Genomic DNA, 22,192 nt, shown 5'->3' on the forward strand with positions numbered 1-22,192 from the left:
GAATTTGTCTTCACTGCGCAGCGCGCCTTCTTAACGTACTTCAGCATTCCTATTAAGGGTGATATCCCAAATTGGAAAACAATTCTTCAGTGAGTGGCTAAATTTAGTACAACATTGAACAGAAAATCATCAGGCCGTCCTCGGACTTTACGAATGCCTGAAAACATCCAAGCTGTAAGGGCAGCTTGCAGTCTCCTAGACGTTCAGTGCACAAACATGCTTCTACCTTAGTTAGGGTTACCAGACGCCCGGCAAAAGGAGGACATGTCACTTCAGAACATTACATTGAAATGCTAGAGAACTTTTTGTGGCCCCAACTGGAAGAAATGGATGTGGTGGATGCCTGGTTTCAACAGGATGGCGCAATAGCTCATAGGGTGTGGAGATCCATGCAAGTTTTGCGGGAGATGTTTCTGAGGAAGCTGATCTCCCTGCGCAGCGATGTTGGGTGGCCTTCATGTTCGCCTGATCTTGCTCCGTGCGATTTCTACTTGTGGGGCTATCTCCAGTCAAAGGTATACACACACTGACTTCAAAACCTTGAAGTCCTCAAGTACGCTGTTTGCCACAAAATCGCCACTATTCCCCTTGAAATAGCCGAATGAGTTGTGCAAGCGTTCAGAAATCATCTTGAAGAATGTTTCACTAATGATGGCCACCACCTTGAAGACATCATTTTTATAACACAGTGAAAAAAAAATCTATTTTGTATACCCTTTCTTGTGTCATAATGAAATTTATTTTATCTTTTAGCGTTTTGGTAGAATAAAAATTTGAAATGTGGTACTTCTTTTTGGCTCACCCTGTACTTTAATTGTAGGGGACTGTGGTTACCCATAGTATCAGAGTACCAGCAAAAACTGAGCTCACAAATGTTATTAATGCATTTAAGTATAGAAAGGCATAGTGAGGTATACATTAAGTGAAAGGAAGCAGAATAATACTTGTAGCAATTATAAAGAGAGAATATTGTTTTCCAAAGTGCAGTGGATATTATGTCACAAGATCTGTTTTGTTTTTGGACTCGCATGTAATGCTATACAGTATAAATAAAATATTATTAAAGCACAGTTTTGTAGCTGGCTTACTACATTCACAGAGAACTAATCAACACTGTTAATACGTTTTGGTATGACAGGACGGAGGCAGTTATGTTCCTACAGTTTTTTGTATTGAATGTGAGCCATTTTTTTTCTTTTAATACAGTTGTTAATGTATGAATTCTTTGCAAAAAGTTACACTGTAATACACTACAAAAGCTGCAATTGTGAGTTTAGCAGTCTTGAAGGGGAAAAACAATACCACTAATTGCAAAACTGCAAGTACCTGCTCAAGTTGGAACATATTTAGATATTCTTCATATTTTGTAAATAGCAGATATTTTCTGAGCAAGAGACTATTTTTGCCTAAATGTTTGAAACACCTTATTGCTATTTTGTCAAATTGAGTATCCTTTTTAAAGGAAAAGTTTGGTAAGTTGGTATTTTTAAAGTCAAAGTTATTTCTTTACAGTCATGCCTTTTTCCTGTTTAAGCACCGGATGTATGCCTATAATGTCTCATCCATTCTTGTTACTACATTGCCTGTTACGCTATACCTCACCCACCAACCCCCATTCAAAAACATCATAACCCCATTACTACTGGGCAAGGAGAACAAGGGTACTGCGGAGTAAGATGAGTAGGAAGCTGGCAAAGACGTAAGGTGCGCAGCCGGTCTCCTTTTAAAAAGGCTAAATATAGCAACAATAGTTTGCTTTTTTCATTCTTTAAATGACTTGGATATGGTGTTTTGCAATATGTGTGTTATCTCAAGAGGCAAGTCAATACTCGGTAACATTATTGGTTTGAAAAATGGACATCTTTGGTAAATGTTGAGACTTTTCTATCACACATGGACCCAGGGTTCCATAGAACTCTATAGTAAGCTGCAAGAACAAAGTTTTTTTTTTTTTTTTTTTTTTTTTAATAAAAAACTAGGGGGCTTTTGCCCCCTGCCTGGGTGTGCTGTGCTCCAGCCACTTCGCGTCTCTGCGGCTCACGTTGTCAAGTGAGGGTGGGCTGAATGCACGCTGAGGAAATGCGGTCTAACCGAGCTGCATGATCTACTTGTCGTGCTACGCGTCAATCATTTAAAAGCCTATACAGCAGCTGTCCTTTTATCTCACTGCCTTATCTCGCGTGACGTTAACTTATGATCACTTGTCATAGAATTAGTAGTGTTTCCTACACGTACCGTGTTTCCCCGAAAAAGACCTACTCCGAAAATAAGCCCTAGCATGATTTTCCGGCTGCTCTGTAATATAAGCCCTAGTTAAGATCGTCAGCTGAAAAGTAAGGTGCCTAAGGCCAGGTTTATACTTCACGTGATGCGACGTGTATGCCCGAAACATTCATTAAATTCCGAGGACACCTTCCCACAATATCTCTGAAACGGATGTTTAATGACTACATCTATCAGTTCAGGGATGCGCCCATTCCAGCAACATAGGTGCAAGACAGAAACAAAATCTCTGGACAGGACATCAGGTGAACACAAGAACACACATACACTGGCGTCATTGTAGCTTCACCAAATCCCCAAACCTTCATGTCTTTGGATGGAAAACTGAACCCACTGTGGAAACCCACCAGGAAAACATGCAAACTCCAGGCAGGAATCACAAGGGATGTGACTCCCTGCGAGACAGCAGCGCTACCGCAGTGCCACCGTGCCACCCCATATGTGTAACTATTAGTAGTATTCATTATTTAAACAAAGTTAATGATTTATCTGTAAAATGTAACATACATATTTTAGTGCATTTCATCATGAAAGTGATATCAAGTATAAATCTAAGAATTCTAAATGTGCAGAGAGCTGGAATATTATAAATTTAATGTGTTCTGTGTGGCAATATTGCTTGCTGCTGCTGTCGGGTCAGGAGGAATCCCCAGAAGTGCATAGAGATTTAACTGGGTCGGTTTTAAGATGATGTTTACGACGGTCTACTTTAATGACAAAGTAAACTACGGGATTAAAGAGGACATTTCGAGTTTAAGCTGAAATTTCTACTTCAAACACAAAATAAACATTTTCATTATGTCCTTATTTTCCTTTTCTCTGTGGCTCAAATACACTGCCGTGCATTCTGATGGTATTGTAAAGGTGCAAAAAAAAAAAAAAAAAGACGGCACAGAAGATGGTATGTGAGGCTTTTAAAATGTATCATGTCATTACTTTGGGGAATATGCGACGCTTGAATATCAAAGCACCATGAATGCATTTGTATGTCGGCATTTTGCTTCACCACATCAAACCATTCATCAAACATCGAAGCACGCACATCGATTCTGGAAGATCCTAAAAGCGTAGCAAGAAATTCAAGCTGCAATTCAGGGTTTGAATGTGGAGAGTTATGGCGATATTCCAGAAGAAGATGACATGACTGTATTTGGATAAATGTATATTGTTGTTCATGAATAAATATAATATATCCCCTGAAAATAAGCCCTGGTGCATCTTTTGGAGCAAAAATTAATGGAAGACCCTGTCTTATTTTTGGGGAAACACAGTAGTAAATTTCTTTCATTGTAAAGTCTTCCTGAAATATAGGACATGTTAGTGTTCCATTGTTTGTCCTGTTATCATCAATTCCTTAAAAAGTTTGTAGTGAGTAGCGTTGAAATCCGCTGCAGCAAAATCCACAGGGCTTCTTCATTAAACACCTGACCCAGATTCCTGCAGTCAGTACACTTATTCCTGCTGAAGTTTCAGGGAGAGAGTAAAAGAAACTGAACAAAAGACTTGCAACTAAGGTAAAATTAGAAGCTAAAATTAGTTAACTGAAGCATAGTGATACAATTTGTACATTGTAATGAGCACTACATCTACATGTAGACCTGTTTGAGAAGTTCTTCTGTCTGCTATGCCATTATTCTGTCATCTTGACTATTGCATCACCATATGGCATAACAACAGCAAGCTGAATTTAAATAAGCATTGTGGTGTATGGATATACATCATGCTAAAATGCTGTGGCTGTATTTTGGCATGCTGTGTTTGCATTTCCAATTAGGTAGTGATATTCATTTAGATGTGTTGTCAGAAGTTGGATTGTGTGCAGCCTTGAACTTCTATGGGTGTCGTTAGGCATATTTGTTGATTTGGGTGTTTTGAGTATGGAAATCTGCATCTCCTGTGGCTCTTGTTTTCAGCTGTATTAACAGCAGTCGTTTTGATGGGGCGTGATGCATCGTTTACTTCGTATTCATATTTTGATGAACATAGCTGACAATTCTTTCAACCTTACATCAGCTCCTTCACTATTGGCATAACTATGAACAACAGCAAGCACACATATCCCCTGAGACAAAATATTGTTTACTTTTACAACTAGTCCATTGATTTCTTTGAAGGCCAATATATAATATGATGTTACAAAGAGGTTTTTTTGCTTGAGGCAAATAATGTTTGTTTTTAATGCATGCAGTGTGCTCTGTGCACATGTGACATAATCATATATTTAAAAGAGGTCTGTTTAGGAGACTTTTCGGCTGTGCACAATTTTTCATAATCATAAACTTGCTTACCTTCAGACCAGGTTAACTAGAGCAATGCTGCTCTTTGCAGTTCAAAATCAATACACTTGGATTGGATTGCATTGGATTGGTTTAGAAATGTGATAGTCAGTGAGCTGTCTAATTGTTCCCACCCAGTTATAAGCAAAATTCACTCGTGGTTGTCTGCAGGAGTATATATTATGTGGTGGGCCCAGTACGACTAGCTTATTTATGCTCCTATGTTTTATTCTTGGGACAATCAAATGTTTTAAAGAATGTGATAATTTCTGAGTTTTCTTACAGAGGTTTGGTAAGTTAATCTTAACTGAAAATATGTAAGCTTATGGACATTCACCGGTTTGTTGTCTGTCTTAGTTTAGCTATACGTGGAATTGCCTTTTAATTTTTTTTTTTTGATAAGAATATCACAGGTAGCAATGAATACATTAGATAAACTCTTTCTAACTCTCAGTTGTTGTGTCATTCCTTAGGTTTCCATCTCAGCGCAACTGTTCTTTCTCCTCAAGTGGTCCAGACAAAGGGGGCATATAATGTTGCTGTAATGTTTGACCGCTGCCGCATCACTTCCTGTAGCTGCACCTGTGGAGCTGGGGCCAAGTGGTGTGCCCATGTTGTGGCACTTTGTCTGTTCAGAATACACAATGTAAGTCTGCAACACAGTATTTTGCTGGAGAAAGGCTTATGAATCTGAAAAAGTGTCACCGTCAGGTGCTTTAAAAATTTTATTTCAGCTAGGAAAGTTAGAGTACACAATGTCCAAGCACAGGTGAATTTTGAGTTTAATAGTAGTACAGTTTATAGTTTTTACATTTTTAAGTAAACCATTTCTCAGCATGTCTTTTGTTTTGGGCATTAATTACACTTCATAAACTTCTCTGTGTATGGTTAAGTTTCATGTTGAAGCATAATTTTTTTTCTTCTTTGCCACAGGCATCTGCTGTGTGTCTGCGTGCTCCGGTTTCAGAGTCCCTATCTAGATTGCAGAGAGATCAATTGCAAAAGTTTGCCCAGTACCTCATCAGTGAATTGCCACAGCAAGTAAGAGGATGCTGAAGTGCAGTTGGCATTATTTTTCATTTATTTTTACATATTTGGGCTTAGTGTTAAAAAAGTATATGCAAAAAATAATATGTTTCAGGATTTAATTTAGATATTGTCTATTTTATGTCAGATCCTTCCCACAGCGCAGCGCCTCCTTGATGAGTTGCTGTCTTCTCAGTCCACAGCAATTAATACAGTGTGCGGAGCACCAGGTAAGAACCTGACAGGACTGTACAGTCACAGATAGTTGATCAGGCACAGATCTTGCTATTTAAGAAACCTATCTTGCACAACTGAAAACCACATTTTATTTTTGATGTAGCTGAAAACATTTTTCATAAATTACATTTGGTTATAATGTAGTGGTTAATTATAGTCCTTAATATTCCAAATATTTTTAAGATCTTTGTTTTAATGGTACAGATTTGGAAACTAAGCAGCAACTTGAAAAAGAATGACACTTCTCAGGGTGTGCATATATGTGGTCCAATTCTATAGCCATCGAGCTTTTAACACTGGGGTCTGAGTTGACAAATATGTGGTGTTTTTTTTTTCCTTCCCTCTCTCAGCTGTCCTCCTGCCTTGTCATAGGGGCTGTTTGTCTCAAAATTAAGTGATGCTTGATATATAACACCCTGTTTTGTGGATAGGATAATCTATCCAGTGAGGTTGATCCATCGTTTTGCAATTTAGGCCTTGAGAGTATCTTTGAACTACAGTGGGCCTTTTTACTTCAGTTCAGCCAAAAGATCTTGGGCCTCATGTATAACGCCGTGCGTAGAACTCCCACTATAACATGGTGTAAGCACAAAAGCGGGAATGTGCGTACGCACAGAAAAATCCAGAAGCAGGATTCTGTATGTACGCAAACTTTCACGTTCTTCCACTACATAAATCCCGATCAGCGTGAAAAGTAACGTACATGCACGTGCCTTCTGTCCCGCCCCAACTCCTCCCAGAATTACGCCTCTTTGAATATGCAAATCAATATAAATAGCCTTCTGTGAAAAGACAATGGGAAAAGCACGGGGGGAAATATAAGAATTTCAGCGAATACCAAGTGGAGGCAAAGGAAAAACGTACTATTCGTTGGTTTAAACAGTGGTATAATCAACAAAAGGAAGTTGATCGAGTGACAGAGTATCGGAGAAACTCGAAGGCTCAAGTTCACAAAGTCGTACAGTGCCCAAAATAAAAAAGAAATCACATATCAAAGTCACCGTGAAAAGGCGAGTCGTTGTCCACCGTCTGAGTGTCATATGAAAGCTTATTAGGGTACAGACAAAAAAAATAGGCACACAGTGGGGAAAAAAGCACGAAATGTCAACTTTAATCTAAAAATTTCCACTTTAATCACGTAGTTTATTTTACCATTAAAGTAGAACATCATAAACTTCATCTTAAAATCGTTTAATTTACTAGTTTCTCAAATCCCATTGTAACTAAAGTGGCACATTAAATGCTTTTTTCTGTATTTGATCTTCTATGTGCTCTATGTGTGTGAATCACTACCTGCTTCTTAAACGGGCTTTCTCTTTCTCCGACAGGACACACAATCCATTACATTCGTGATATTACAGCTCTCTGAATAATTAAAATACTGAGATGTATACGTGATATCTTTTTCATGATGATAGGAATAAAAGCATGTTATTAAACATGGGGACATGGTGGCGCAGTGCTTGTTCATGTCTCACGCAAGAGGCTTGCGGCGCCATGCGCGACCTTCGATGAAATAATTTACTACAGAAGTACTGTCTCTTTCAAACGTACTAACCTCCAATTCCTGTCCTTACTTTTCTTTCTCCAAAAACCCAATCACCACACAATCAGCTATATAGACGTGAAGCCATCTGTAAGCTTAAAACGCCGATTCTGCAAAACTTTTAAGAAACATTGAAATATCTTCGTAGTACAGTAATCCCTTGCTACTTCGCGGTTCACTTTTCGCGGATTCACGACTTCGCGGGTTTTTAAATACAAGTAATTGCCCGCGTATTGCGGAAGTTATGTTCCAGACCCATCAGCAACAGGAGAAAATCCGCGATATAGAAAGACCATATAAATAAACATTTTTATAGTTTAAGCCTTAAAATACCCATCCCACATGCTTTAAACACATGTAAACTTATAAAACACACTTTGTTAACACATATGATATGTGGATGTCGGGCTAAGGATATGAGTAACATCTCACTATTATAAAACATTTTAACTTCACGCAAGACAAGACAGTGTGACAGGAAAATTGGTGATGTACAGGCTTTTAAATTATTGACACGCAGAGCGACAAGCAGCACAAAGCCAGCACAAAGTCCACTTCTCCTTAGTGTTCATTCAGCTCCCCACCCCCTTGACAATGCGAAGTGGCAGGAGCTACTGCGCCTCCGGGGAGGGGGGTTTGAGCGAACCTGCGTTCAGCCCTCACACCCCCACACACACACACTCCTCCTCTTCCTTCCGAACGCGCAGAGCGACAAGCAGGCATTTTGGCAGAAGCAGCACAAAGTCCATTTCTGCTCTGCTCAGAGTTCAGCTGCCCCCCTTCACAAAGCGAGTGCAGACACATTGACGTCTGATCGCTGCGTGCAGTGTGCAGTGTTGGTCTGCGGTGTTTAAGAATGCAGAAAGTGTTTAAGAGCAAAGGAAGTGTTTATAAGAGCGTGAGAAAGGTTAACAAGAGAGTGAGAAAGGTTTATAAGAGTGTGGGAAGGGTTTATAAAGCCTTAAAATATGTATAAATAATAAAATAAATATAGGTCGCTACTTCGCGGATTTTCACCTATCGCGGGGGGCTCTGGAACGTAATCCCCGCGATAGGTGAGGGATTACTGTACATGTTTAATTATTCTACCTGTCTAGCATTCCAGTGTCGCGTCAGCACCAGCAAGAATACAACGCAATGCAGGAACAATCCCTGAACTAGCTAGTGCTGTGGCACCGTGCCCTCACATGTTTAATTATTAACAATACAGATTATTTAAATTAAGTTAAAGTTTTATCTGTATAATATAATCAACATATTTTGCTGCATTTCATCTTAAAAATGAATACCGTCATCATATGTAAATATGCGCTTTATAAAGTGGCGCAGGTTCTGCAATATTATAACTGTAGTGCAAGTTTAAGTACAAGTAATTGTACTTATAAGTAAACAGTTCTACAAGGAGCACTTGATGGACTGATTGAGTGCGTTTATAGTTCTTGGGATGAAACCTTTTCTAAACCGCGAAGTCCATACTGGGAAGTCTCTAATGCGTTTTGCTGTGGCTCAGGCAGCGTCTGCTTCATGCTGTATACCGATATTTCTCTTTCCGATCAGCTGCTGCTGTGATTCCTCACTCAGATATACTGGTATAAATACTCCGAGTGGTACAGTGAGAGTAATATGGAAAAAGATGATCTGCTGTGGCAACCCTTAACGGGAGCAGCTGAAAGAAGAAGAAGATGCAGTGAGAGTTACAACGCTAAAGCAGTTATGGTATTTGGAATACTATGGTAATAAAATAGTACTAACAAAATTGAGACAAGAAGTGAATATTTATTTTTACATTCTCCAGTCAGTACCTGAATCACAAACGCCAGAATAACCAAGTAAGTCATTGAATCTCTGACACTATTAAAGATCTAGCAGTAATTATGAGCAATGGTATCCAGCAAAAGGGAGAAATGTCTGAATCTAAGTAATTAATTGAAATAGCAAAGGATTGGAGAGAAGGAAGGAACCACATTTACTGAAAAAAGTGGGGGTTGGGTAGAACAGATTTTGACCAGTTTATCTTGTAACTGGAAAGATGCTTGCAGAAATTAAATCCTTTTAGAATACGGGAAATATCACTTGGATCATTACTTCAAGAAAAGTAAAATGTCACCTGCACAAAGATTTTTTTTCTAGTTAAATACGTTGTGACTGGGGTCATTAACTAATGCAACACCTATGGAGTTTGAGTGAAAGATTAAAAAGAATTAAGAATAATAGGCATGTCAGCATTGCTAGTTACCATTCACAGTTTGGACAGGGAAGGAGGTATTTGAATTAATAAGAATAACAGTAAGTTATCTTGGGCAATGTATATCCTGTCTTGATCAGACAGACATTGTCTTTAGCTTGTTGTGTTCTAATAAAACCAGGCTGATTGGTTGTGGGGGATGTTTGTTTCAAGAGTAACAGACTGCATGTATCTTGCTGCTGTTTAGCCAGATATTCCACTTTCATATTCATCGGGGAAATTGGACCATAATTCAAACACTCATTGTAGTCTTCTTTATGTTTTAGAAGGAGAATAGTTAAGGACAGATTTTAAAGAGGGATTAAGTTTGTTAATGGGGTGAGTAGTGTTTGACATTGGCAGATATAGAGGCTCATGATGACCCCCCACAGACAAATAAAACCTCGGTCAGCAATCTCTGGGCCAGGAACCCTATTAGTTTGTAAATACTCCAGTGATTGTTTCAGGTAAGTCTTGGCATTTGAAGAGTTAATATTGTTAGACTCTGCTATTTTTAACCATGGAAAAGGGTAGATTATCAGAAAGAGAAGAAAGTTCTGTGTGGGGTGGCTGGAATTTTCAAGAAATAATTTTGACTAATTCTCCTAAAAGGTTTTGTTTATATAATATTTGGCCCAGGTACAGTGAATCTCAAACTTGGTCTTTTGCATGAGAAGGGAATTTAACTTTGATCAAAACTTAATGTTCAGGGCTCATCACTCAAGGGTTTATTTCTTTAAGAGGTGATATATGCACTCCTTGATGATGTGTCTTGGCTAAACCAGCAGAGCAACCAATAGTTAAATCCTTTATACCATTTTCAACACCGATCCAGACATAAATAGTCTCATCAACAGAATTAACCTCCTTGGCATTCATCCAAGGCATGACATGGGACAGAATTCTTTGCAAGTATGGTTAAACTTGAATCAGACTTAGTTTATTAAGCTTGAATAACTCTAGGGACAGTATTCTGCTGTTATGTAGTGGATGAAATAACATCATGCTGCAAAAAACAAAAATATTTCTATGCTTTCTGCCACTTTATGGTGATGCAAAGGTAACACATCAGTATTCATGAGTGGGGTGGGTTCTGTAATGAAAAACACAATGGCAAAAAAAAATTTTGTAAAGGCAGTTATAGAATGAATTGAAACCTAACCATTGATTGAATCGAGATATGGTAATGATGATGTGTGATTAGTCATCAGACATTGACAAGGAAAGTGAAACTGATACATGATACAGCATTGTACGACTGAACCAGCATGATATGAATGGTGGATTTTATTTGTGTGAAGCTTCATCGTGGTTCAACAATACCTGTGTGACATAAAGGCAAAATAATTGTGGTTAAGTACAAGGATGATTAGCCCCCTAAGCACTGTTCACAATGCAGTAACTGTCAAAGTTTGTGTCAGGGGAAATGTGGAAGTAACTAAGCCTTATGCTGTGATAGCCTGCAGTAAGCGATGCGTTGATTGTGCAGAATAGGCACTGACTTTCTACCATCTCATACGAAAGCAGCAGAAAAAGGTACACAAAGAAACAAGTTTCTACTGTCGTAAATGCAACGTCAGGCTATGCATTGGTTACTGTCTCAAAATATATCACACGAAGGCTGTGTACTAAATCTGCATCAGTACAGCAGAGGACATACCTTCTTTACTGTTTTTATATTGACATTTTGGTATTTGGATGTTTCTTTTACATGTAATAACATTTTTTTCTTGTTGAAAAAAATTAGACATTTAAACATAGAATCGTCGCTAGAATTGGCGTTCCTAAGTAATAGCATATTTTAAAGTGACAGAGAGAGGCAGCACAGCAGTGGTCAGATAAAGAAGATGTATCCTATCCGGAATCAGCCAGAGATGGTGCCAACAACTGAGAAACAAATACATAATCCGGCCTAGACTGAGTGTGATAGTGAGGGCACGCTGACAGGAGTCACGTGGTCTACCATGTAATAAGGTATAGATTTTATTGTTATCAGATACCAATAATAAATCCTGACCCAATCTTACAGTATATTTTTCAATTAAAAGATAAAATTCCTGAATGGTTAGTAATTGTCCTCCTGCCTGAGCAGTGCTTTGCTGTATAATTGTTAGAAACATCAGAGTCAAAGGCAATCTCATCATGAGCATCTTTCTCCATGCAGGCATGAGTTGTATTTGAAATAATAGCCTCAGGTAAAGGGCATGATTAACACAAAGGTGGTTCTTATTTAGTGGCAAAATGATGCAACTTTTTTTTTCTTGAGTGGTAAACTTGACAAAGATATTTATACATTTTGTGGCACATCTATACCATAAAAATAGATTTTTTTATCAAAGAAGGAAATCACATGGTTTTTGTTGTGGTCCTTCCTGAAGCTGCTCCAAGTTAACAGGTTGGTTTTCCTTGTCAGTAGTACAATAAGATGATAATGACACACTACTTAATGTGCTTAAAGCAGTTGTCAAAATGCTTATTGCATGACTGAGTAGTGGTGCTATTTTCTTTATATGATTTTATCACCTAACTTAACTTTCTTTAATATTATTTTAAGTATTTTTATTTTTATAACCCAATAGTCTGCCTTTATGTTTTTTACTGACTTTATGTACTACTAAATTTTTATGTAAACACTTTTCTCGTATAATTAAAATTAAGAAGTTTTTAAACATATTTTAAGGTGATTAATTGTTGTAGCAGTTAAGTGTCACATTGACAAGTGCAGAGTAATGTTGAGCAGGGCAGTGCAACAAAATGCAGAGAGGGGTGAAGGTAGAATAGGTGCTAGAGGGCAAGTAAGAGACTGAGTGAACTTTGTGGAAATTAAATTCCTCAGTTTCTTTTATTAATCTCTAGAATACTGTCCATGACTTGAATTTTTGAGAATAAAATGTTTCTTATAAACTTTATTATTATATACAGTACAAGGCTACTGTTACTGCTAATTTTATCCAGTTGTAGTGTGAGTTTGAAAATAAACATCAATGTAGTTAGTTAACTGTAAATTCTATTTCAGCTTTTAATATCTCATGATTACCTAGCAAAGCTGACACTAGGACAAATGAGAGAAGTAGAAATGATAATAAACGGATCATTGTCTAATAAAAAAATGAACATGCAGAGAATGCAAAAATTCTGTGTTTGTTATCTGAATGTAATGCATATATTCCCCAAAATTAAATTTGTTGTGTTTGTGTATCACTGAAGTGGTTTACGTTATGATATTGACTTAAAAAATAAGTACAAGGCATACAGGTAGAGCTCAATCTCCTAGAGATCTGAACTTACTAGTGCTGATAAAAACATAGTAGCACTACTAAATTGGTAGTGCTTATTGGGGTTTTGAAGACAATAGAGCATCTGTAAGTACTACACCTTAAGTTATGAAGCATTAGCAGCATATACAGTAATTTAGTTTTTTCATCTCTAGTTTCAAAAATAGTTCATCTTAGAAAAATTAGATTGAATAAACAGAAGTACTAGCATATAGGTGTATGATTTGTAAAGATTATATAGTTTGTTTAAATATAGTTTGTATATTTTGCAAGATGTTTCAACCACTAATTAATGTGGAACTTCAGTGGAGAACGTATGAAGCGTGTTCAATAATTTATCTGCCGGTGTATCAAGTATTCGTGTTAAAGATTTCAACTAGTTAGTCACTGGAGATCAGGTCAAGTCTTGGCATGCTACACATGCGGTTTAAGGACATTTCATAGCAAGCATTCGTTGAGTCTATGAAGAAACTGACAGATTGGGAGCATTGTTTTGCCAGTTAATTCCTTACAAATGTAAAGCAGTTTAAATAGGGTTGGGAGTCGATTGATGATGACCCCCATATGAGGCCTTCTGTGGAGGCATCTTCACGTGAAATGTGCTAAAATGTGTAGGCCATGATTATGGAAGATGGTCATGTTAAGGTTAATGTTATAGCCCATGAACTGGGCATTTCAGCTGGCACAGTTTCCACAATCATCCATTCTTATTTGATGATGTCAAAGGTCATTTCCTGATGAGTTCCCTGAATGCTGACACTGTATCAAAAAGCCTGTTGCCAGGAATTCAGTAACGAGAACTTGGACCCTCTTAGAAAAAGAAAAACAGATTATTACTGGGGATGAAACATGACTTCACCACAATGCCCCTGAAACCAAACAAGAATTCATGCAATGGAAGCATAAGGCGTCCCCAAACCCCAAGAAAGTTTGTGTGCAGCAGTCAGCAGGAAAAGTCATGACGACAGTTTTCTGGGATACGAAAGGTGTTGTTCTGTTGAAATTCATACCACACAAGTCATCCATCTTTGAGGAAACCATTACATGAGGCCATCCAACAGAAATGTTATGGCAAATGGTTAGCAGCCGTGTTGCCGCTTATTGATAATGCACCATCTCACAAATCCCAAAAATTGAAGGCTGCTGTCAGGTCATGTTACTTTATATCGTTTATCCACCATACAGTACAGTTTAGAACTGACCCCGAGTGTTTATTTCCTCTTATGAAACCTGAAGAAATTCCTATGCACTGTGATTTCCCAGTGATAATAACCTCAAGGAGGTGTTAAAGATTTGACTAGAGGACCAAGGTGAATCCTTCTATTCTGAAAGACTTCACAGGAGGCAAAGTGAACCCAGTATTTTGAGGTCAGAAAAGTAATTATGTGAATTTGACCATCAGATTTTATTTTCATAGTCCAATATTTAAATTATTGAACACTCCTTGTATTGTTTAATGTGTGTGTGTGTATTTTTTTTTTTTTTTTTGAATGCTCAAAGAAAAAGGTAATTCATACTTTTCTGACAAATATGTATATATGATGAAACAGATCCAACAGCCGGACCTTCTGCTTCTGATCAGAGCACATGGTATTTAGATGAGTCCACGCTGAGTGACAACATTAAGAAAACCCTGCATAAATTTTGTGGACCCTCGCCTGTAGTATTCAGGTATGACAGAAGAATGTTTATTATACTTGGGGTGGGCATAGTGATTCAGTATCTGTTTGGGGAGGGAAAAAGTACTCAAGAATAGTAAGCATTTAACTACCTAAAAGCAGGATACATGTTAGACATTTGAGAAAAATTACAAATAATTAATTAATCTGTACACTCCTTCATTCCTGGGAATGTAGTCTGCTTCTAAAAACACATTTTAATTTTGGTATAGAGCTTATTTGTAAATGAAATAGAACACAGATAGCAGTATGCTTTGTCAGAAAAGTAAAACAGAAGTGGAAAAGAATAGTTCTGTAATTGAGTGTGCACATTTGAGGGTGCTACTTCTAAAGCATTTTCAACCAGCTTTAGTTTAGTAATGTGTGAGTTAAAATTGGTCCTAAACAAAATTCTACTGGACAATGGCCCCCTGTTAAAATAAATAAATACATTTAAAAAAAAAATTAAAATTAAACAGTTGCTTGCCACTGGCCAAGAAATAACCACCCACAAGTCCTCCAATAAGAAATGTGGGTGTTTCTTGTTAGGTTGCTTTTAAATTCTAGATATTGATATGTGAATACAAAATTAGTTGGAAGTACCCATCCCAAAGGTTTACTGCACAGTTTTGGAGGCTGATTTCATCTTCTTGTAATAATGTTTTAAAATTACGAATCACTCTTAACATGCTGACTTAATCCTGACAGTGATGTGAACTCCATGTATCTTTCATCCACTGAGCCACCTGCTGCTGCAGAATGGGCTTGCCTGCTCAGGCCATTAAGAGGTCGAGAACCTGAAGGAATCTGGAATCTCCTTTCAATTGTAAGAGAAATGTTCAAAAGGCGTGACAGCAATGCAGCCCCCCTACTGGAGATCCTTACTGAGCAATGTCTAACTTATGAACAGGTAGGCAGTGGGACATGTATTTGGCAGCATACATTTAATTGAGCAGACACTTATTGTTGAGCTCTTAAATTGGTGTGACAATTCTCTGGTTTTGCTTCCTTATAGATAATTGGCTGGTGGTACAGTGTTCGAACTTCAGCCTCTCACAGCAGTGCCAGTGGACATACAGGCCGTAGCAATGGGCAGTCTGAGGTGGCTGCACACGCATGTGCCAGTATGTGTGATGAGATGGTAGTGCTTTGGAGGTTGGCAGTGCTTGATCCTACCATGAGTCCTCACAGGTGTGATGAATACTGATCAATGCTTTTCTGTGTTAAATTCCAGGAACAATTTTAGATTAGCTACAGAATAGTGCACTTTTCATCACAGGGACAGTTGATATTTGAACTCTGATTTACTGAACACTGCACTTTCCCTCTTCTGTGTATCTTTAATCTGCTGAAAACCCTTTCTGGAGGAAATCTGACAAGTAGTGTTTGCAGATATAAAGAAACACCTTTAAATAGATTTAAAAAATTATCTTTTTTATTCCCTTACCTCCTTTAGCATTACTTATTTTTTAATTTTGAGACTCTGTAGTGCTGTCAACTAAATGGTGTTAATATCCTTGATAAGCAATCAGGTAGCACCTTTAAATTGTTTTGTTCAATGTATACTTGTTTGTTTATATAAAGATAGTAGTAAGAATGCAAGAATTCATCCCCATCTTTTTCTGTATTGTTTCATTACTTTCTACAGGCGTTGGGAACAGCTGGCTCAGCTGAAACAATGGCATTTAAAAGTGATAGAAATTGTGAAACGTGGTCAGCACAGAAAGTCGCTTGACAAACTTTTCCAGGGCTTCAAGCCAGCGGTGGAGTCCTGTTATTTCAACTGGGAAACCGCCTACCCATTACCGGGTATCACATACTGCAATGCTGATAAGAGGAGCATCTCTTATTGTTGGTCAAGAGCAATACAGCATCAAAGGACATGTCGAATAGGGACAGGTGAACCCCCAGGACCAGGTGGGGGAAGCAAGGCAATGATGAAAGATGACCACAAGAACAGAAATCCATATTCTGCACAACAAGAAGTGGCTGTTAGACCTAAGGAAAATAGTATTGGAAGAAGAAAGGGGACTGGGGGTGGTAGTGGGGTTTTAGTTCTTGGGGGACGTTTAAATGGAAGTGCTGGTGTTTCATTAGCTTTGGATGACAGTGTTAAAGGGTCATACAAAACTCAAACTGGCATGGCTTCATTCCTAGGAGGCAAAGTAAAGCTTCCTCAAACTGCAAAAACAAGTAACAGTCCTGCAAATGCTGGAGGCAAGCATAGTGGAGGCAAAAGGCGAACAAGTAGTGAAGATAGTTCTTTGGAACCAGACTTGGCAGAACTCAGCCTTGATGATGGGTCCAGTCTTGCCCTTGGTGCTGAAGCTAGTAACACATTTGACTTACTTCCTTCTCCTTCCAGTCCAGTATTAAGAGAGCCACGTCGATATAGTGTCAAAGACTCTGTGTGTCAGGGAAAGAGGAATTTAGCATCTGCAGGTCCACATGCTACTTCAGAGCATCATCCTTCAGGTTCAGCATCCTCTGCAGACAGGCTTGAAGATCAAGAAGTGGAGTTGGATGTGGAAATAGAAGAGACTGAACTTGTTAAAGACCCTTCTGTTTCTTCTACTTCCCACAATCCTTCTAGAGAACTTGGTGAGGAGCAAAAATTTAGAGGTGAAGTGGTGTTAGAGTCAGGAGAGCAAGCAGAGTCAGAAGGGCAGGATGATTATCAAATGTACTATCCCAGTGCTGCATCTGAGGAAGGAGCAGAACAAGGGGAAGGAGGTTGCCCTGATGGAAATCCAGAGGAGGAGCTGGATATCTTTGATGGGATTAAGCCCTTGGAGCAAGAGGGCCGCATGGAGGTAAGGTTTATCATGTTAACAGAAAATGTCCATGTCTCTCTTGCATGTGGGGAGCTCATCAGCACATTCGTATTTAAATAACATCTTCTAAAGTTTTTGTTTCGTTAGTTTGTATCAAACTATATGTAGTAAGGTCAAAGTTAGCTTTTTTTTTCTTTTCCCCCCTAACTCAGATATTGTTTGCCAGTGCAGAGGCTTTACATGCTCATGGTTATAGTAATGAAGCATGTCATCTGGCTGTGGAGCTAGCAAAAGATCTTCTTGCCAACCCTCCTGATCTCAAGGTTGAGCAAGCACAAAGTAAGGTGTGTTAGCTACCAGATATTTTTTGCCCTAATACCTTGACATTAAAAGGCATATTTTTGTATTTATTTTTAATAAGCTATGAATATTTTTCCTCAGCAGGGAAAGAAGAGTAAGGTATCTACAAGTAGACAGACACAAGTGGCCACAAGCACTTTGTCAAAGGCAGCTTTTCTACTTCCAGTGCTGAGTGAGTGGCCAGAGCATCACAATCTGGCTTTTAGTGTTGGCATGTTCTCTCTGGAGCTGCAAAGGCCTCCTGCTTCCACCAAAGCATTAGAGGTAAACGACTACATACTTTAAGATAGCCTAAACTAGTAACACCTATGCCTGCATATGTCTGAAACAGCATTGTATTCATTGGGCTTCTTTGTATTGCATTCTCATGTATTTTAAGTTTCTGGTTGTGCATTCTGAAGACAGAGGAATGAGATTTAGGAGTAGCCCGGTGGCAGTCATATCTAAATAAAACTATTTTGTTTACTCTCTTGCTTTAATGTGTATAATCTGTAATATGTATATCATTTATCTTCAGGTTAAACTTGCATACCAGGAATCTGAGATTGTGGCCTTGTTGAAAAAGATACCACTGGGTGCTGTAGAGATGAATGCTATCCGTGATCGGGCTGAGCAACTCCGAGATGGCAGCTTCTGTGACTACAGACCTGTGCTTCCTCTCATGCTGGCAAGCTTCATATTTGATGTACTTTGCACTCCAGGTCAGTGCAAAATTTGGTCCTGTTGGTACTGGATAAGGTTTTCTTTTCTTCTGACGTGGTAGTACCTGAATCCAAAAAACAAATCTTAATCTCTAATCAGACCATCAAAATCTATTTTATAGCATTCCTACACTGATCTGATATATTTATACTTCTCAGTTTGTGTGATGTGCTGTATGCTTTGTCTAATGTTTTTAAAACTTTTCTCTCACTTTTGACAGTTGTATCCCCAACGGGCTCAAGACCTCCTAGTCGAAACCGTAACAATGAAATGCCAGGAGATGAAGAGCTTGGTTTTGAAGCTGCAGTTGCAGCCTTAGGTATGATATTTGAATGTTTGTGTTTTTGTTGACTGGAGATTCCTGTGGAGAAGGTTGCAGTCATCTTGTAAATTCATTTAAATGCTTACCAAAAGTCTGCCTAGGAGAAACAAGATTCCTTCGTTAATTAATGTGTAAGTGCAGAAAAACAGAGCAGCTTAGTACAGTGGAACCTTGGTTCATGAACGTCTCGGAACACGTACATATCTGTTTACGACCAGAAAGTTCGCCAAACTTTTCCATCTGTTCACAACCACACACTCCGGGTACGAACAAGCCAGTTTCCCTTTCGGTTTGAATGTGTTCAGTCTCTCCCTGTGCATTTCCTGTGCAGCGAGCAAGAGAGAGAGCGAGAGAGCGCGACACACACACACACACACACACACACACACACACACACACACACACACACACACACACGAGAGAGGCATGCACGTGAGAGAGAGAGAGAGAGACACACACACACACACACGAGAGAGACACACACACACGGGCGCGAGAGAGAGAGAGACACACACACACGGGCGCGAGAGAGAGAGAGACACACACACACACACGGGCGCGAGAGAGAGACACACACACACACGGGCGCGAGAGAGAGAGAGACACACACACACAGGCGCGCGAGAGAGAGAGAGAGACACACACACACGGGTGCGAGAGAGAGACACACACACACGGGTGCGAGAGAGAGACACACACACACGGGTGCGAGAGAGAGACACACACACACGGGCGCGCTCGAGAGAGAGAGTGACACACACGGGAGAGAGAGAGAGACACACACACACGGGTGTAATAGAGAGAGAGAGAGAGACACACACACACGGGCGCGCTCGAGAGACAGACAGACAGACACACACACACACGGGTGCGCTCGAGAGAGACACATACACACACACGGGTGCGCTCGAGAGAGACACACACACACACACGGGCGCGCTCGAGAGAGAGACACACACACACACGGGCGCGCTCGAGAGAGCGACACACACACACACACACACACGGGAGAGAGAGAGAGAGACACACACACACACACGAGAGAGAGAGAGAGAGAGTGACACACACACACACACGAGAGAGAGAGAGAGTGACACACACACACACACACACGAGAGAGCGAGAGAGAGACACACACACACACACACGGGAGAGAGAGAGAGAGACATACACACACACACACAGGGGCGCGAGAGAGACACACACACACACGGGCATGAGAGAGAGAGAGACACAGACACACACGGTCGCGCTCGAGAGAGAGACATACACACACACGGGCGCGCTCGAGAGAGAGAGACATGCGCACACACACACGGGCACGCTCGAGAGAGAGAGACATACACACACACACACAGGCGTGCAAGAGAGACACACACGCACATACACACACACACACACGGGAGAGAGAGAGAGAGAGACACACACACGGGCATGAGAGAGAGACACACACACGGGCGTGAGAGAGAGAGAGAGAGAGAGAGAGAGACACACACACACATGGGCGCGAGAGACAGAGACACACACACACACGGGCGCGAGAGACAGACACACACACACACACGGGCACGAGAGACAGACACACACACACACACGGGCGTGAGAGACAGAGACAGAGACACACACACATGAGAGAGAGACACACACACACACACGAGAGAGAGAGGGATGGATGCATAAGGTAGAGAAGGCAGTTAAAGAATGCACTGGGCTTGTTTTTGTTTTCACTTCTGTTTACAGCGATCGGTTCGTAGCGTGCATTGTTGCAATGTTACTTTCCTTAGTGGTTTATTAAATTACGGATTTTTTCAAATGTTCGTTTTTTTCCCTGTGCTTAAAACTCATTAAAAAAAAAAAAAGGGTTTTTGGCCAGCGGTTGGTAGCGCTATAGCGCAAACTATTGCAGTGTTGTTCAAGGTTTTCTCAGTGTTATTCAATGTTTTTACATTTAGTTTACTATTACGCTGTGCATTCTATGGTTTAATTAACGATATTTGTGCTTAAAAACTAAAAAAAAATATATATATATTTACATACAGTTCGTATGGTCTGGAACGGATTAATTGTATTTACACACAATCATATGGGTGAAATTACTTCGGTTCATGACCAAATCTGGTTACGACCAGAGTTTTGGAACGAATTATGGTCGTGAACCAAGGTTCCATTGTACCGTGGAATTTATTTACAGACGTGAAGTGTGATAGTGGCTGTTGCTTTTTGCATCATCTAGTGCTATTTGCTCATAATGAGACATGCTTTTCTCTTCTTTGTACAGTTAGTTTTGTTTCCTTATTTAGACCTGAAGTTGCATGTTTCATTGAATTCAAAGTTTTGTTTACATCTATCTGTCTTTCACTACAATCACTCTAAAAAAGTGAAATGCTTTCATAAACTGGTACAGATATATATATTTTTTATCAGAATCAGAATTCACGTTATTAGTCAGATACACTAATGTGTACTAGGAATTTGTCTTGGTAGTAATGGTGCAACATCCATATTACTAACCGAGAATGGTAAACCGGATATGGACGCAGGGACCTGCCCGTGGACGCAGGAGACATAGTGCGCAGGTGCCACACAAAGCCCCCCTCCCCAGAGTGAAACGGGAGAGACTACGAATGTGCGCAGGCACCACACAAAGTCCCCCCCGCCCCGCCCTAGAGCGAAACGGGATAGACTACGAACTGTCTCACATGCCGCAGACCAGGCAGTCACGGCTCCAAAAAGAAACCGCTCGACTGACCGAGCTACAGAGTGAAACGGGAAACACCACGGATTCTGCAGTGGTCCACAATGCACCGCATGATAGTACGGAAGAAGCTCCGTATTAACAATGGGGGGCCCCAGAGTGACACGGGCGGACGCTCCGTATTAAACGTATGTCTTCCTCACACGTCCAAACTGTACAGCATAGGTGGATCACATTACAGTCATACATTATTGACAGTACAGTAAAGATCACAGTATCGCAAACAAATGGAAATTAGTACTAGAAAAAGGGAGAATATAATCACCACGGACCAGGTGTCATTGAAACAAAAGCAGGATAAAGCGAGGTCAGAAATAAAAGACAGAGTAGAAAACAAAGTAAAACGTCATAAAGAGGTTAAAGAACGGGGCCAAACACATGGAGAGCAGGTTACAGATGATGAAAACTGGAATGCAACAGCTTCAAAAAAACCTAGGCACGAAACACATGCACAGCGAGATACAGAATATAAAAGCAGAAAACACGACAGTTAAACGTCCACACCACACAGCGGAGGCAGACCCGGAAGGTGCAGGCACCTACATCGCGCGTTGGAAGGCGCGGGACAGTACGAAAGGCAAAGGCGCCTACACAGCATGGTAAAACCCGACATAATACGGAAGGCGCAGGCGTCGCCTGCATATTGTGAGTGGCACTACTGCGTAGTGAAGGCGCAGGCGTCACCGCCATATTATGCGTGGCACTACTGCGGAGTGAAGTTAGGAATAATGTGCTGCTTGGGATTGTACAAAAT

At 39.9% G+C, this 22,192-nt stretch overlaps 1 protein-coding gene across 1 annotated transcript in view; it reads left to right on the plus strand.

Annotated features, from left to right (window-relative positions):
* Window positions 1–22,192, plus strand: part of zswim8 (zinc finger, SWIM-type containing 8) — a 105,284-nt gene that overhangs the window by 25,444 nt on the left and 57,648 nt on the right. Inside the window, 11 exon segments of the mRNA XM_051923344.1 lie at window positions 5,033–5,205; window positions 5,493–5,600; window positions 5,734–5,815; window positions 14,418–14,538; window positions 15,234–15,435; window positions 15,541–15,716; window positions 16,174–17,338; window positions 17,512–17,643; window positions 17,744–17,923; window positions 18,177–18,360; window positions 18,582–18,680. Of these exon segments, the coding sequence (XP_051779304.1) occupies window positions 5,033–5,205; window positions 5,493–5,600; window positions 5,734–5,815; window positions 14,418–14,538; window positions 15,234–15,435; window positions 15,541–15,716; window positions 16,174–17,338; window positions 17,512–17,643; window positions 17,744–17,923; window positions 18,177–18,360; window positions 18,582–18,680 (2,622 nt within the window).

The sequence above is a fragment of the Erpetoichthys calabaricus genome, chromosome 2 (genome assembly GCF_900747795.2).
Source record: "Erpetoichthys calabaricus chromosome 2, fErpCal1.3, whole genome shotgun sequence".
NCBI classification, from domain to species: Eukaryota; Metazoa; Chordata; class Cladistia; order Polypteriformes; family Polypteridae; genus Erpetoichthys; species Erpetoichthys calabaricus.